This window comes from Magallana gigas, chromosome 4, assembly GCF_963853765.1.
Source record: "Magallana gigas chromosome 4, xbMagGiga1.1, whole genome shotgun sequence".
In the NCBI taxonomy this organism is placed as follows: domain Eukaryota; kingdom Metazoa; phylum Mollusca; class Bivalvia; order Ostreida; family Ostreidae; genus Magallana; species Magallana gigas.
In genome coordinates, this window is record NC_088856.1 from 9,109,559 (window position 1) to 9,125,281 (window position 15,723).

General features: G+C 33.7%; 2 protein-coding genes across 2 annotated transcripts; both read left to right on the forward strand.

The window, feature by feature from the left end:
- Positions 1-1,335: 1,335 nt before the first annotated feature.
- On the forward strand, positions 1,336-12,278 carry LOC105326680 (G2/mitotic-specific cyclin-B). Its single transcript, XM_066081198.1, has 9 exons — positions 1,336-1,455; positions 1,605-1,668; positions 5,734-5,913; positions 7,716-7,849; positions 8,169-8,270; positions 8,778-8,933; positions 9,096-9,254; positions 9,821-10,057; positions 10,371-12,278. Exons 1-9 carry the CDS (start codon positions 1,420-1,422, stop codon positions 10,485-10,487), a joined length of 1,185 nt encoding a protein of 394 aa, XP_065937270.1. The 5' UTR covers positions 1,336-1,419; the 3' UTR covers positions 10,488-12,278.
- Positions 12,279-15,120: 2,842 nt separating this feature from the next.
- LOC105326000 (galactose-specific lectin nattectin) lies at positions 15,121-15,723 on the forward strand. Its single transcript, XM_011425835.4, has one exon. The coding sequence runs from the start codon at positions 15,121-15,123 to the stop codon at positions 15,721-15,723; it is 603 nt and encodes a 200-aa protein (XP_011424137.3).

A 15,723-nucleotide genomic window follows, 5' to 3' on the forward strand; every position in this document is an offset into this window, starting at 1 on the left:
AGGGACTATATTTTGTGGCGAAATGTTTTCAAGAAGGAAATGAACAATTTTCATAACTCACTAGTCTTAGAGTACTGTTACTTTTAATTAGCTTCCTAATTTTCAGCGTAGACCAAACTTCTAGATTGTTTGTTTGTTCTAAAAAACATATTTAAACAAAATTTTGATATTTCTACCGATATATTTTGGAGTATTTAGCTTATATTTCATAGAAGTAAAGAAAAAATGTATTCCAATTTTGGCCTAAAATTCGCTTATTTCTTAAATGAGACGTCAAATGTATGTCTATTTTTTGTATTCAAAGTTTTGGAAAGAAGGCATTACTATATAATAATTTTTTTTATTTGCGCTTTTATAATTTAATCACTCCAAAATTTTGTAACATCTGTTGTTGTGTTCATTGTGTACTGGCCTTTGAAGCCACCAGTAAAGCAAGAATTTTTAAACATTGCTACATGTGTTCAACTTCATATTGTATTAAAATCATAACTTAATAATTGTTCAAACCATAAATATTTGTTTGATTTCTTTAAATTATCAATTTCTATGTCAAATTTTAGCAAAAATTTCAGAAAAATTATCATTTCTGTTTGAAGCCCTATATTTCCAAAACATGGCATGTGTCATGGGTCACAAATAAAATAAACGTTTTAGGTCTCCATCTTTATATCTAAGTGGTTTTCGGATGATTGACATTACTATTATTTCAGGAGACAACCTCTTTAAGTTATTAATAATTTAATTCAAACCATGTGCTATGTTTTTTTCACGTTGGGTTGGTTTGAACATATTTTATTGTATATATAATATACAAAGGGTTCGAACACAAGTTCTTGCAACTTACTAGGTTCTCACCCACGTTGGGGGGCATAAAGAACTTTGCACGCTGATATTTATTATAACTTTAATCAATCTAAATAAAAAATTATAACCGAATTTCAATTCTATGAATTCTATTTTATAGAATAAAATTTTGTGAAATAGAAAATAACCTGACAATTGAATTTACTTTCAGTAAGTCCGTAACAAAATCAGTAACCTATAGTTTTACTCAGTTTGCATCTATTTGTACAGTAACCTATCCTGTGTCAACAATACTTGAAAAAAATATTTGTGTAGTTACATGTACAAGTTTATTTTACTTAAATATATTACCGATATACAGTTAAAATATTATCCACACTTAGTTTAACTTTCATCTTGGTGGCAAGGGTGCAATGGACAATTATTGCTTTATAGGGTCCAAATGCATTGTGGATGAAACCACTTGCATCTATTCATTTTCCGGATTTTTCAGTAACCGATTCATGTTTTAGGCATCGTGGCGCCAAATCTGACATCTTTTTAGTCCAAGTTGGATACCTATACATGACTCTGTAGCCTGGTATTAGTTTTACCCCTGTCTCACTGATTTTGTTTATGCCTCGTAACTGCGTAATGGAAGCCAAACCAAAGGTATGGATCATCGTTATTTTGGCAAGTAAAATATCAAAATACTACAAAAAAGTAAAATATCTCGGACTATATACAATATAACTACTCTTTTTAGTTTATTAAACAGTTACATGTATAATATTTCATCTTTGATTGCATGTCTGCTTCAGCCGAAAGGATTGTCCATGCGTCCAGTAAATGTCGACACAAATAGACAGCTCAGTTCTCTAATGGGTATGTTTTAGCAGAGACATAAATAAACGTTATTTATGTCTCTGGTTTTAGGCATATGGTGCATTGATTATTCAACTTCAAATCCCTTTTTACAACCATTTATATAGTATGTCCCAGGTTACCATTTCCGCCACCCATGATAAAGAACTATATATGATAAGAGTTAAATTTGGCCCCCATAATTCACCATTTTTTAAGTGTTTCAGGTACAATAAAATGTTAACTAATTTTTTTTTAGAAGAGTTGATATACAGGTAACTCTTGATGGCTCGAACTTCGATCCCTCGAAGTTCTTGATCGCTCGAAGTGAGTCTATGGTCCGATTTTTTTCCCTATATAACTAAGCAAATTTACTCTTGATTTCTCGAACTCTTGATCCCTCGAAGTCAAACTGAAGTCCCGTTATTCATAATCTATAGTTTTAGTTTTTTTACTCTCGATACCTCGAAGTCGCCCTGTATCTCCAAGCGCTATACCTAATTAACACCTACTTGGTCATTTAAATTACTCCTGGCGTTAGACGCAGGACCCGTGTCACGGGTTGTTTATTTAGGTGACACTTGTCCTGTTTAATGATTGCCCATACCGATACCTAATCTATAATCAACACCAACCGTTTTACGATAATTTGGAGACGCAATGAAAATGAGAAATTAATTGAGACGAAACGATGATATTGAGCCATGGTCAAATTTTAAAATTATAAAACTGTAAAAATTATGTTTAGCAGCATCATTGTCATTATAATGATTATTCCTGAACAAGTTCTTACAGCTGGTGAAGGACCCGTACAGTGGGAACAATGGGTGGTACTCGGTTATCACATTTATGACATGTCGATCGTCTCGCAGTACAGTAGTACTGAGCAATCTGGTCTTAATATGATGCATAAAATAAATAATTATTATGAATTTATTTAATAGTTATTTTATTCAGTTTTAAAGAAAAACATCAATTCTGTATATTTTACTGAAAAGAAAACGTTGTTTAAGCACGTGCGTAAGGTTAGCACTAAATAAATGGCTGAATCACAACATCCGGTAAGACTAATTTTAAAACCCGTCGATCAACCTGGAAAATTCCGAACTCTTGAAAACTCGAACTCTTGAAACCTCGAAGTTTTTCTTCGGTCCCATGGACTTCGAGCTATCGAGAGTTACCTGTATAATATATTTTTCATCTATTTATTTGATTTATTTGCACTGACTGGCAGTATATGACGTCAGAAGTGACGCCATTTCTACAATTCAATCAAAATCAGCCAAAAATTGACACTTTTCTTATCTATTTACGAATGGGAAATATAAAGCGCATGCTTGAACAAGGAAAATTTTTTTGTCACTTATTAGTCTTGGCTAGATACATCTCTGATTAGAATATTTTATTTGTTCAAGAATGTTTTCGGAAGGAAAAACTGCTTGAAAACAAGCTGTTTTACGCTAAAAATGCAAAAATGCCGGGAAAAGGTTGTCTTTACTATGTCGTATTTTTAAATTGTGTGCACTTGAACCAAAATGAATATTATGTAAACACATCACATACATATCTGTACTAAGAAAACAAAGAATGATAGTAAAATGATGATGTTCATTTCAGGGGGCCATTTTAGGCCCTTATCATATATAGTCCTCTTAACAAAAATACACATTATTGTCCAAGAACTGAAGAAGTGCAATTAATAACAATGCAAGGAGAAGACTCCTAGATTTCTTGGTTGACTTGTCATATAATTTTACCCAGAGAAATTACAAGAACAAAAATTCCTTTGAGCGATTTTTAATTGCAAATTTTAATAACTTCTTGCACAATTTTTCAAACAATTTCAAACTTTTTTTTTAGTATTGAAAATTGACAAGCTAGACGGGACGTTACAAACCTAGGGGAAATTTTGGAATTTTTTATACTATTGAATGAACATTATTTGAACTCTGAATAATTTATATAAACATTGATTAATTATAAGCAAATTGTAAAATGAGGATATCATGGGACAGCTAGAGTATAAACCATTTAAGGGGCTGACTACTAGGAATATAGGTGACACTCGATGGCTCGAACTTCGATCTCTCGAAGTGAACTCACGGTCCCGATTTTTTTTAGCAAATTTACTCTTGATCTCTCGAACTCTGACAGGCCTCTCACACCCATTTTTGGTACTGGGGCCGGGGCCAATGGATTGGGAAAAATGCGACGTTTTGATAGAAATTGGGAATTTTTTTCCCTTGCTTAATGTACAGTCCCCAGAGCAAAAACTAGGGTATATTGATAGGATTTTTTAAAGGTTAATTTTTTAAAAATTATTTAAAAAACTGGAAACATGTGTGTATAATAATGAGAAAGGAAAAAAAGTTAATTCACAGTGTGTGATACAAGTTTGTTACTGAAGATGTAAAATTTCTCAAAAGGTTTTTGTGTTATTACTAACTGTATGTCAAATGGCAAAGAAAATAATGAAACAGTTTTTTTTTTTATTTAAAAAAAAAAATCTTAATTGTATTAATGTAAAATTTAATCAATATTTGTATTTATACCTTTAATAGATAAATGTTTCTTGATTGTGTTAGCCTAATGACAATATTTATAAAATCAGTCTCTGTACTTCTGTGTATTTGGGGTATTAGTCCAACCCATTGACCCACTTACTACCGTTTTGTAGAGGATCTGTTCAGACAAACATTTTTATAATAATTTTAACATTTGTTGCAGAATTATAAACTACTAACAGCTTATCAACTAACTGTAATATCAGGATTAAAAGTAATAAACATCGTTTATAAAAATTACACCGTTTCTCTCTGAGGAAATTCTTGCTAAGTTACCTACCGATCACAAGAAACAGTTTACAACGCGGTAGTGTTGCGCATCTTCACAGTGCTTTTATGACTGCTGAATATACTTGATATATATTTAGAATAAGTATGGTTTATTTCAAGTTACATTATTAATATTAGGCAATCTCAAATTGGGAAAAACACACTCAATTTTGGGAAAAAAGATGCCTTTTTCACGTTGGGAATGGGGCCGAATATCGGTCCCAATTATAGAGGATCGAGAGGCCTGTCTGATCTCTCGAAGTTCTTGATCTCTCGAAGTAAAACCTGGGTCCCGTTATACATATTTCATTGTTTTTCACTCTTGATAACTCGATGTGGTTGCTGTGTACACACGCGGCCGATCAAGCGTATAATTGTAGCTCAGCGTGGACCTTACCTGGATGGTTGAGTGAACTCGTGGGGGCTAGCGTGGTAGTGTTAATTGGTTGATTACGTAAGTGACCCTCCCCCTTGCTTCCTTCAAAGGGTAGATAGGTAATTGTAACTGATCTATTTATTTCAACAACTTGTGAAAGCTAGGGTAAACTGATCTTTATTTAAAATATGATATCGTAATGATTAAGAAAACATAATAGACTTAAAAGTTTTTTAACGTGAAAAGATACACTTAATAACCACTCAACGAAGTTCTGTATTGTTTAAACTGAAGTAATGTAGCAGAAAATATGATTGAAATCATGTCAGACTATCCTTTCATGTTATAAATATATATTTCCGGCTACTATAATTTTAGAACCAAAATGACTGTAAAAATTTTTCGAAATTTTTTAAACTTTTGATCTCTCGAACTCTTGATCTCTCGAAGTTTAATCATGGTCCCCTGAAGTTCGAGTTATCGAGATTCACCTGTATATTATAAATTTATGAAATGACATTGATTTCATCTTTTCTTTACTGAGGCGAACCATGTAGATAGCATATGTATACTGATTAATGAAAACCTGGGATGTAGTTTTTTTTTTCTTCATGATGGCTAATGCATACTGAGGTTGGTTTTTTGTGAATTAGATAAAATTTTAAGTTATTAAAAAGAAAAAAAAAACAAACTTATGAACATATCCAGAAGCATGAATTCCAAAACTTGCTAAAAAGTAAAGATATTGGAAGTTTTTTTTTTTCAAATGAATGCTGTATTTTGTATTATTCCACAATAATTGGATATGTGGTATGTAAATAATGGAAATGTGAGAGTATTTAAGATACAAAACTAATTTCTTGCTTTGTTTTTAAGGAAAACTGAAGATTGAGCCCAAAAAGAAAACGATGCCCACAGTGGTATGCCATGCGCTAATGCGATGTCCGGAATCGAATGCATCCATTAGTAACGAGGTCATCAAGAAGCCTGTCCCTCCCCAGACAGCATCTGTCATAGAGCTGCCCCCTGAACTTCCACTGAAGACAAAAAGATCACGTATGTGTATCTTGCATATGTATTGCTAACACTGCTATGTTCTCTCCTATTTTATTCAATGGTTTTTTTTACTGTCTCAGTGTTCGTGGTGTTTGTAATGTCATGTGATATTGTAGAAATTATTATTTAAAAAAAAACAACTCATTGAACATTATATTCAAGTATTCAACAATACATACTGTATACTGAGTTATTATACCCCCGCAAACGAAGTTTAGGGGGGTATATTGGTTTCACCCTGTCCGTCTGTCCGTCCGTCCGTCCGTCTGTCTGTAGACGCAACTTTGTCCCCCCTATAGAATTTTTTATTACTGCATGGAACAGTTTGAAAATTTGTACATATGTTGAACACCATCTGAAGATGTGCACCTGCAATTTATTTTAAGATCAGACAAGATTTAATAATTTTATGACAGTTTTCATTTTCCTTATTCTATATATTGTACACTAATGTTGAAAAGTAAGGGAGGTAATCCTTACAGAGTTTATTAATTAATTAATAGTATTAAAACACTCTAAAATATATTTATATAAATACATACAGATGGAGGTTTTTTGTCTTTATGTCTTAATTGATAAAAAAAATTATTTTTTATAAGTATTCTATCAACTGACAATTGTTTGTCAATGATAAATTCTTAGGAGCTAATAAGAACATCAAAGACAAGTGTGGCTGAATTCATTTGTCCCAAGGGAGCCATTATCTGAGCCATGATTCAGATGGAGCATGTGGGAAATTGTTAATCTGTAAAATGGGTGATGGTTTTGGGGCTATTTTAAAACTATTTCATGTAAACCAAAAGTTCTATCATTATAAGGAAATAAATAATATCATTATTAATAAAGAAGTTAAACTATTTTTAGAGGTTGTTTACATTTATTTGTCAAGTAAATTGATGAAGTGACCCTATTGGGCATTAATTCAAATGAAATTCAAAATAACTGATATGATTGTAGTGTTTTGGCAATTTTAAAATTGTTTGTAATATTAAATTTTCTTTTTTACATATTTTTACATAGTATGGTGATTATGGTAATGTTTTGGGAGTTTATTAAATTTAACAAGCTTATCAAAGAAAATCATAGTCCTATGTGATCAATTTTCTGATATGGAGTTCCATTGTGCCATAGGAGAAAGTGAGGAAAATTTGAAACAACTAATTGCATCTGTCAAGACTCTTATTAGAAAGATACTGAAAGTTTTATCAACAGAAGAGCATTGCTTGGCTACCAGTATTTCCATTTAGTACTGCAAAGGGAGGGGTTATTGTCATTTTGTTGGTTTCTCTTTAAATCAATTAAATTAAAAAAAAATATATCATCAGATACATACATTTGTAAATGTATTACTGTTATAGATATGTAATTACAGTTAAATTCTGAAAATTTTGATTTTAATTTTTCTTTGTAAACTAATTTTTTTTTCTTTTACAATTCTAGATTTTTTTTTTTTGTATGTGTTCCAAACCTTTATTATTCAATTCAATTATTTGTCCCATTTGAAATTAGCCTTGCGGGGGTATTAGTCCCATTAGGACAGTTCTAGTTTTTGCCCTGTGTTATTATCCTTCTACACTTGCAAACACTTTTGTCCTGTTTTGAATATGTTTAAGAAAGTTGTGTTAAAGACAGATAATTTGAGACATTGGAATTCGGCCAGTCTTATATTCGCCCACTGGCAACGAGGACGGATGAATATTTCCCTGCATACAATAAATTATGAATATTAATAACAAAATTAGGACAAGTAAAAACCTTTCCTTATTATTCATGTTTCAATAAATAAATTATTTGTATTTCAGAATCATTTTCCATACCAAACTTTGACTTGAACCACGAGGAGAAACAGAGGGAGATCCAGGAGATAGAGGAGGAGCTGGCCAGGGATCTGTTTAAAACTCCAACATACGCCAGGGACATATACACCTATCTACAGGTACAAACAATTGATGATAGATACAAAACTCCAACATACGCCAGGGACATATTCACCTATCTACAGGTATAAACAATTGATGATAGATACAAAACTCCAACATACGCCAGGGACATATTCACCTATCTACAGGTATAAACAATTGATGATAGATACATGTACAATTGTCTACAAGTGTGAACAATTGATGCCAGAGACATGTACAGTTGTCCTCAGGCTCCCATAGAAATAATATGTCAGGGACACATAATATGTACAGGTGATGAATTAAAACACACAGAACACACAAAACCAATAGATGTTTGTTGAAATTTGACAGTTGGTTGAGAAGAGATGGCAGATTCCTGAGGATTTCCTTGACACTGGAGAAATAAAGGTCAAGACCAGGGCTGTTCTGATGGACTGGTTCATTCAGGTCCAGGTATTTATTATTAAAAAAAAAATAGGAGGGGGTGGAGGTTAAATTTTTTTATTCGATATTTTATTTCTTTTTGCAAGTCACTAAATTAGCAATGATGAGGTAAATCAGTGACCTGTTTTATTCGCACAACTCAATTTTTTCAATTCAAAAAGTTTTGAATAGCATACAATACTGGACATAGTATAGGCATTTTGTGATGTGAAAGTGATTGCAAAAGAAATGAAAATTGATTCGTTGTAAAAATAATTGAGCTTATGTTTGACACATTTCCTCATTTTATGCAGTATAAAAAGAGGTTCCAAAATTAATTTTGGATTAAAAAAAACATTTTTATATACTAACAGAACAAAGCACTAGAACAGACTATGTTACAGTTCATGTTCACTGTGCACCTTTAAGTTAAACTGTTACTTACAGGTAAACTGTAACTTAGAGGTATATTGTTACCGACAGGTATACTGTTACTGACAGGTATACTGTTACTGACAGGTATACTGTTACTGACAGGTATACTTGGAGCTGTTGGACACCACCCTACACATGGCGGTGGTCTTTGTGGACCGCTTCCTCAGCCTCCAGAGGATCACCCCCAGCTCCCTACAGCTGCTGGGCATCACCTGTATCCTGATCGCTGCCAAGTACTACGAGAGGTTCCCCCCACAGGTAAGTCCTGATTGGATAGATAATGACATTTTTTGTAGTTCTGTTAATAGGACCCTAGCATTATTACAGGGAATGGTGTGTTCTGTAAATGATGGATATTTGACTGGTCGAATCTTGCATTGTGTTTTTTTTTTTTTTTTTTTTTTTACAATTTTGCATCAGGTGTCTGACTTAGTTTACCTGACTGACAACACCTATAAAGTGGAACAGGTCTTTACTATGGAGAGGATAGTGCTGAGGAAATTTGGATTTGACCTCAATACTACTGACCCAGTGTCAACTATGGAACACTTCTTACAGATTGCAGGAGCAGACAGAATGGTAAACACATGCAATTCACATTCATCTTCAAAATCTTGATTCCTTTTTTTTCACATGAATAATCAAATGATAAATTGTAAGTATACTTTAATTTTTTTTGCTAGCACCTATCAAATATTACGGAAGGGCATATTGTTTTGCAAATGTGGGTTAGTCTGTCAGAACACTAATTGTTGACCCTCCGATGCGTCTTGTAGAGAGTCAGTTACCAAATTTCACACCTTTGTCAACGATCAAAATTGGATGAACTTCATTGCTTTTTCAGGCCAATAGATCAAAATCTACAGATTTACTGATTCAGAAATCTATTCTACCAATATCTGTGGAAAAAACAGACTTAGTCTAATTTTATATGTTTTACAAATTAATTTTTCTTTTTATCGATATCTGTTGCATCTGTCTCTCAAATTTCCATTTCATGACTGTAGATTCGAACAAATACATGGAGACAAATGTTTAATGTTGCATACAAAAAATTCCACTCTATGAGACTGAATTACAATCAATGTTTTATGCTGCATAAGGTCTATAGGTATGGAATTAATATTATTTTTAAACAATTACAGACCAAGGAGATGGCCAAGTACATCCTGGATCTGACCATCCCCTGCCACACCTTTGCCAGCGTCTTACCCACGGTGCTTGCAGCCTCCAGTGTGTACACAGCGCAGAGGCTCTGTGGGGCAGAGCTGGCATGGACCGCAGGGCTAGAACACTTCTCTGGGTACACAGAAAAAGATCTGATTGGTTGTGCTAAGCAAATGTTGAGGGTGCTGGATAAAGCTCCTGAGGCTAAGCTCCAGGTATTGATATTTATCTCAGCACATCATTTCCTTGCATCATGTAACATATTTGTACTCTTGCACAAGGTTTCAGATTGCAGTTGGCTATGGACCCTTTATTGATATAAGTTCAAAAGGAGTAAGGAAAGTCAAAGAGACAAATTGACTGTAGATGGCCTATAGTAGGAGGTTATGGACAGAATGGCTTGTTTCTTTTCCAGTAAATGTATGCCTAGGGCCTATATATTTCAATCTGTATATCTACTGCCTAGTTTAACTTATGTACATGATTGTAAGTAAACCATTTTGTTCTGTTTTTATTGTAAAATAATAGGGAGCAAGGAAGAAGCATGCAGCCAGCACCTTCACAAGAATCAGCCACCACAAATTGTTGGAAACAAAACCAGCAGAGATTCTCCTAGAAATGGGAGAGAAGGAGGTGGAAAAGTAACGAAGACAATGGTGATGATAAGTTTGTATAGGCTGCACCATCGTTGGATTGACCAATCAACTGATTAAGCTGATAAAAACACATTCTAGTCTTTTATTTATTAGTTGTTGTCACAAGTATTACTATTTGTATCATAAAAGAAATGTAGAAATCAAAACAGCACCAAACCTTAACTACATGTATTTGCAGGTGTTCATATGGAGGAAGTTTTCTACTGGGAAATACTAGTAGTCAATAGAACTTTGCTATGCTGTTTGTCATGAACAATATGTAACACATGCTTTGTTGGTATCTAAAAACAAGCAGGTTGATCCCACTGCAAATTGTTTAAATACTTACCATTTTCTGTTAAGAGCATCTGCTTACAAATCTCTTGCTCCCAAAGAAATTTACTCGAGTTTCCTAATGCAGTGAGTATTAGTGATATTAGGCAGTAGGAAGAACATTTGTTCATATGTTTAACATACTGTATTTATTAGTATGCAAAATGAGTGTGTATTAGCTCTCTATTCATAAGGTTGTTTCATTGTTTGGACTGTGATATTTGTAATTAAACATTGTATGTTATGCAATATGCCATTTCTTTACATAATACTGAAAGTTTGCAATATACAAAATTACAAATATGATATTGTTGTGGAATAAGTATTTATGAACATTTTTTGCATTAAGGTGCTTTTGCCTCTGTACAAAGTATCTACAAATGGTGCTTCATATACATTGTTGGTATTCACACATGATCACAAGTAAATGTTTGCCTATATACAGAGTGTTAGCAAATGGTGCTTAAATGTACATTTATTTGTTGATATTTAGACGTGATCACAAGTAAATGTTTGCCAATACATACAGTATTATCAAAGTGCTTAATTTTATATTCATTTGTTGGTATTAAGACATGATCACAAGGAATTGCTTTATTTATACATGTATAGTGATATATAACTACTGCTCTGTGCTATTTTCATCAGAATCTCAAGAACTAACATTGCTTTACTTGAAGACTTGATGTCTGTGATACTTTTTAAACATTTATAAGAGTTTGATTGAATTAACTGCTAGTCATACATGGGTATATTGTAATGTACAACCTGTTAATGGAAATATGGTTATGCAAATGGTACCAATTCATATGTAGATAGGTATTTAGTAATTAGGAGATAGACAATACATGTTAATATATTTTTCATTGCATAACAAAAAAAGATGTCCATAGTCTTTAATTGTATCTGGTAGAAGTTTTATTTCACCTTTAAACTGTGGAAGAGATGCTGTGTACACAGGATACCAGCTATTTTTAAGATCATCTTTTAATTTTCAACTGAAGGTCACCTTCGTTCAGATGTAAGTGAATTTGAAAGCAAACTGCCATGCTTATCATAAATTATGTTTTTGCCAAAGAGTGGAGAGGCCTCTATCCTTGTTTGTTTATTTATTTTTGTTTATTTACGGTAACAGTTGGTTAAAAAAATTATGACAGGGTATTAATCCCCAACATCTTTTGTTAATGTGTTGGTTGTGATGACAAATAATGTTTAAAAAATTGCTAACATATTATTTCTTTTCAAAGGTATTTTGCCAATTTATGATTTACATATTTAAATGTACATGTACACTGTACCTTCATCTATACATGCAGATGCTGCATTGTTATAGTCTAAATGGTTGAATTGTTTACAGTTTATTTTGTAGTGTGAACTTTGTTAGCATAACATCAGGTGTTCTATTAGATACCTTAATTTTGATCAACAGCACTATGTATCTCTACAAAATATAATCTATTATTAGTACAAATTAGTTTGTCATTTTTAAAAATCAGTCCCTTATTAAGTATGATTTGAAGATAAAAAGAAAGAGTGATAATAAGAATCTGTGTTATGTATGCTTTCTTTGGGGGGGGGGGGGGGGTGGGGGTTGTAAATCGTACAGTTAGTTGTTTGTCTGCAAGGGAGTTTAAAATGGTGTTACGAAGTATAATCAAGATATAGGAACAAAGAGAATTATCTATAATGATAGGTATGTAAATTAGTGACATAGCTTTATTTTAGCAGTAGGTGTGAGTTTGTTCTTTATTTTAGCAGTAGGTGTGAGTTTGTTCTTTATGTTAGCAGTAGGTGTGAGTTTGTTCTTTATGTTAGCAGTAGGTGTGAGTTTGTTCTAACTGTGACACTAAGGATTGAGCCGCATGAATGAGTTTCAACCGTTAAAGATTTGAGCTTGGATTTTAGTTTTTTAAGGCACCAAAGTCACTCGGGTGACCTATTGCAATTGGTCCTCATGCGTTGTCCGTAAACAATTATACATTTTTAACTTCTTGAAAACTACAAGGCCAATGATTACCATTTTTTGGTTTGAAGCGTCTCTAAGACTAGAGGAATATAAATTACCGGTATTAAATTTATTACCAAACCACCTCAGGGGCCTCATTGTCAGGGCGAATTACTCAAAAAGGCCATATTTTTTAATATCTTCTTCTCTACATGTGGGAAAAAACTAAATGAATGATTATAACATCCATGTAGCCTTCTATCAAAATTGTGAAAGTCATGGTTCCTGGGTCATAGGTTCAGGACCCTGTTGCTAGGGCCAATATGGCTAAATAGAGAAAATGCACCAAGTTTTATGATACACTCTTCTGTACTTTCACAGTCGTTGGAGACAAACTAAATGTTTTGTTAATATGTTCATAGTGTACTGTTGTACTGTTCTTGAACTGTGAAATTCATCGGCCATTGGGCAGGTTTTGAGGGGTTTTATTATAAACATATGACCGTATAGTGACCGTGTAAATTTTTAAGGTAATTTGAGTCACTCTGGTAACCTATTGCCGCCATAATGATATCTACTTTAATTTCCTGTGCAATATAACCGTTAGAAATATACTGTAAGCACGCTGTGTGCCTTATAATTAAAACTGGTTATGGTACTCAGGTGACCGTCAAGGCCTGTAGGCCTTTTTTTTTTAGCTCACCAGAGCTGACAGCTCAAGTGATCTTTTCTGATCACATTTTGTCTGTCGTTCGTCTGTCCGTAAACTTTTCACATTTTCAACATCTTCTCAAGAACTACTGGGCCAATTTCAACCAACCTTAGCACAAATCATCCTTAGGTAAAGGGAATTCAATGTTGTGAAAATTAAGGGCCACATCTTTTTTCAAGGGGAGATAATTAGAAATTAATTTTAAAAAATTGAGAAATTTTCAAAAATCTTCTTTTGAAGAACCATGAACCCAGGAAAGCTGAAACTTGTGTTGAAGCATCCTCAGGTAGTGTTGATTCAAAGTTGTGAAAATCCTGACCACCAGGGGGTAGGATGGGGCCAGAATGGGGGGGGGGGTCGAAGTTTTACATAGGAATATATAGAGTAAATCTTTGAAAATCTTCTACTCAAAAACTAATCCGCCAAATGATTTAGTCTCTATAATTGTTAAGACTTTGGCTCCAGGACATTTCTTCGGCCTCACAAGAAAGTTCAGAGTTTGATGTAGCTTTATATCCCATATATAAACAATTGTTAAGGATCTTTTTGAGAACTGTGATATGATTATAAAATCATCCTGTTAGAAAAGGGACTAATGATTATAAACATAAGAATATCCAGGGGGGGAAATGGATTTTATTTATACAGGATCTACATGTATTATTGTAGATTGTCCAGATAGTTTGTAATATGACTCCATTAGGCTGATTTTATCATATCTATTGTTCCTCAGGTGAGCGATGTGGCCCATGGGCCTCTTGTTTATACATGCGCGGGTTTTGTACCTGTTAGTTCAGCGCTTATAGTGCTGAAAGAATTTGAAAGAAATATTAATTGCAGCGTGTTTGTGAAAATTAATATCATGATTTATTTAATCCTGGTTTCAATGATAAATCCATGTAGAATTCTGGGCTGCGTTGTACAAAAGAACTTACGAGAAAGTCGTATATATTTTCAGTCTATTTATAAATTAAAAAAATATTTATTGATGGTTATTTAGATTTCAATATTATACATGTATTTAACAGGCAATATACTGAAAAGTTAATTAGCCTGGGATTAGTAAGCATTCTTTAATGTTGGGGTCAGTTCTTTTAATTGTAAAACGCAGTCCTAAATATTTGCAAACTCTTTTATAAAATACTAATTCAATTAATTATGTTTAAAATATCATAAATGAATTATCTCCAATTAAAAGGTTTTTAAAACTCAAATGCAAGCTCACAAACAACTTAAAACAGCCAACGTAACATTATAAATAAAAAAAATGCTCTGTTAGCACACACACCAGTATGAGCTAAGTGCCTCAAAACGTATTATGATGTCAACAGATCAGCACGCGACAGATGAAAGGTCATTCGAGAAAGATAAGCCTACTGCAACGTCCCCTTCGTATGCAACCGTCGTAGAAAATCAGACATACATGAATCACTTGTTCACTTACTTATTATGGTTTTAGAAAAATTTAGCAACAACTTGATTGAAGAAGATCGCTTTATTTGTAAATATTGAATTTCAAAATGAAAACAAATAAGGAATTTTGAGTGTACTTTTCAGATAAAAGGCAGAACAATTTTCGGTTTTCTATTCTACCTTCGAATGATTTGAAGGTCTAAAGCATTGGAACCGACGAATTTAAACAGAATTCGAACCATGTTAAAAGGTTTAGTTTTGATTTCTGTTCTACTTGTTACGAGAACTGATGTTTCCAGCGGTTTTCTGGTAAATCCTGGAGATTCGACAGAACTACTGGCAGAATTTGGTCAATTGAAGGAAGCTGTTTCCACATTGACCAATCAGGTCAGATCTTCGTGTGGATGTGCGTCCACCCTGGCGCCGCGTTGCCCGGATGGCTGGACTATGTTTGATAAATCCTGTTACTATTTTGGTGTTGTTCCGAAGACCTGGCAGGACGCCGAAGTTGCCTGCGAGAGACTGAGCGGACATCTTGCAACGGTTCACTCCGCCGAAGAGGAGAAATTCATCCTGGATTATGTCAAAAGTGAGAGGCATGATCTCGTGGATTTGTCGCATGGTTACACTTGGATTGGTGGCCACGATTTCTTGGTAGAAAGCAAGTGGATGTGGATCACCGACGAGCATTTCAATTATACCAACTGGAGAGCGGGAAACCCGAACAATGGCAGAGGCGGAAACGGAAACGAGGACTGCCTTGACGTTAGTCTTGATGGATGGAACGATAACGTCTGCTCCAGTAGACTGAACTACGTCTGCGAACGGAAAACGTTCTATTGA

Bases quoted from the DNA above. Each gene is read 5' to 3' on its own strand.
- LOC105326680 (XM_066081198.1), top strand. From the start codon at position 1,420: ATGCCTCGTAACTGCGTAATGGAAGCCAAACCAAAG. The intron at 1,456-1,604 runs GTATGGATCATC...TGTCTGCTTCAG, and splicing joins TAATGGAAGCCAAACCAAAG to CCGAAAGGATTGTCCATGCG. The intron at 5,914-7,715 runs GTATGTGTATCT...TTTGTATTTCAG, and splicing joins ACTGAAGACAAAAAGATCAC to AATCATTTTCCATACCAAAC.
- LOC105326000 (XM_011425835.4), top strand. From the start codon at position 15,121: ATGTTAAAAGGTTTAGTTTTGATTTCTGTTCTACTTGTTACGAGAACT.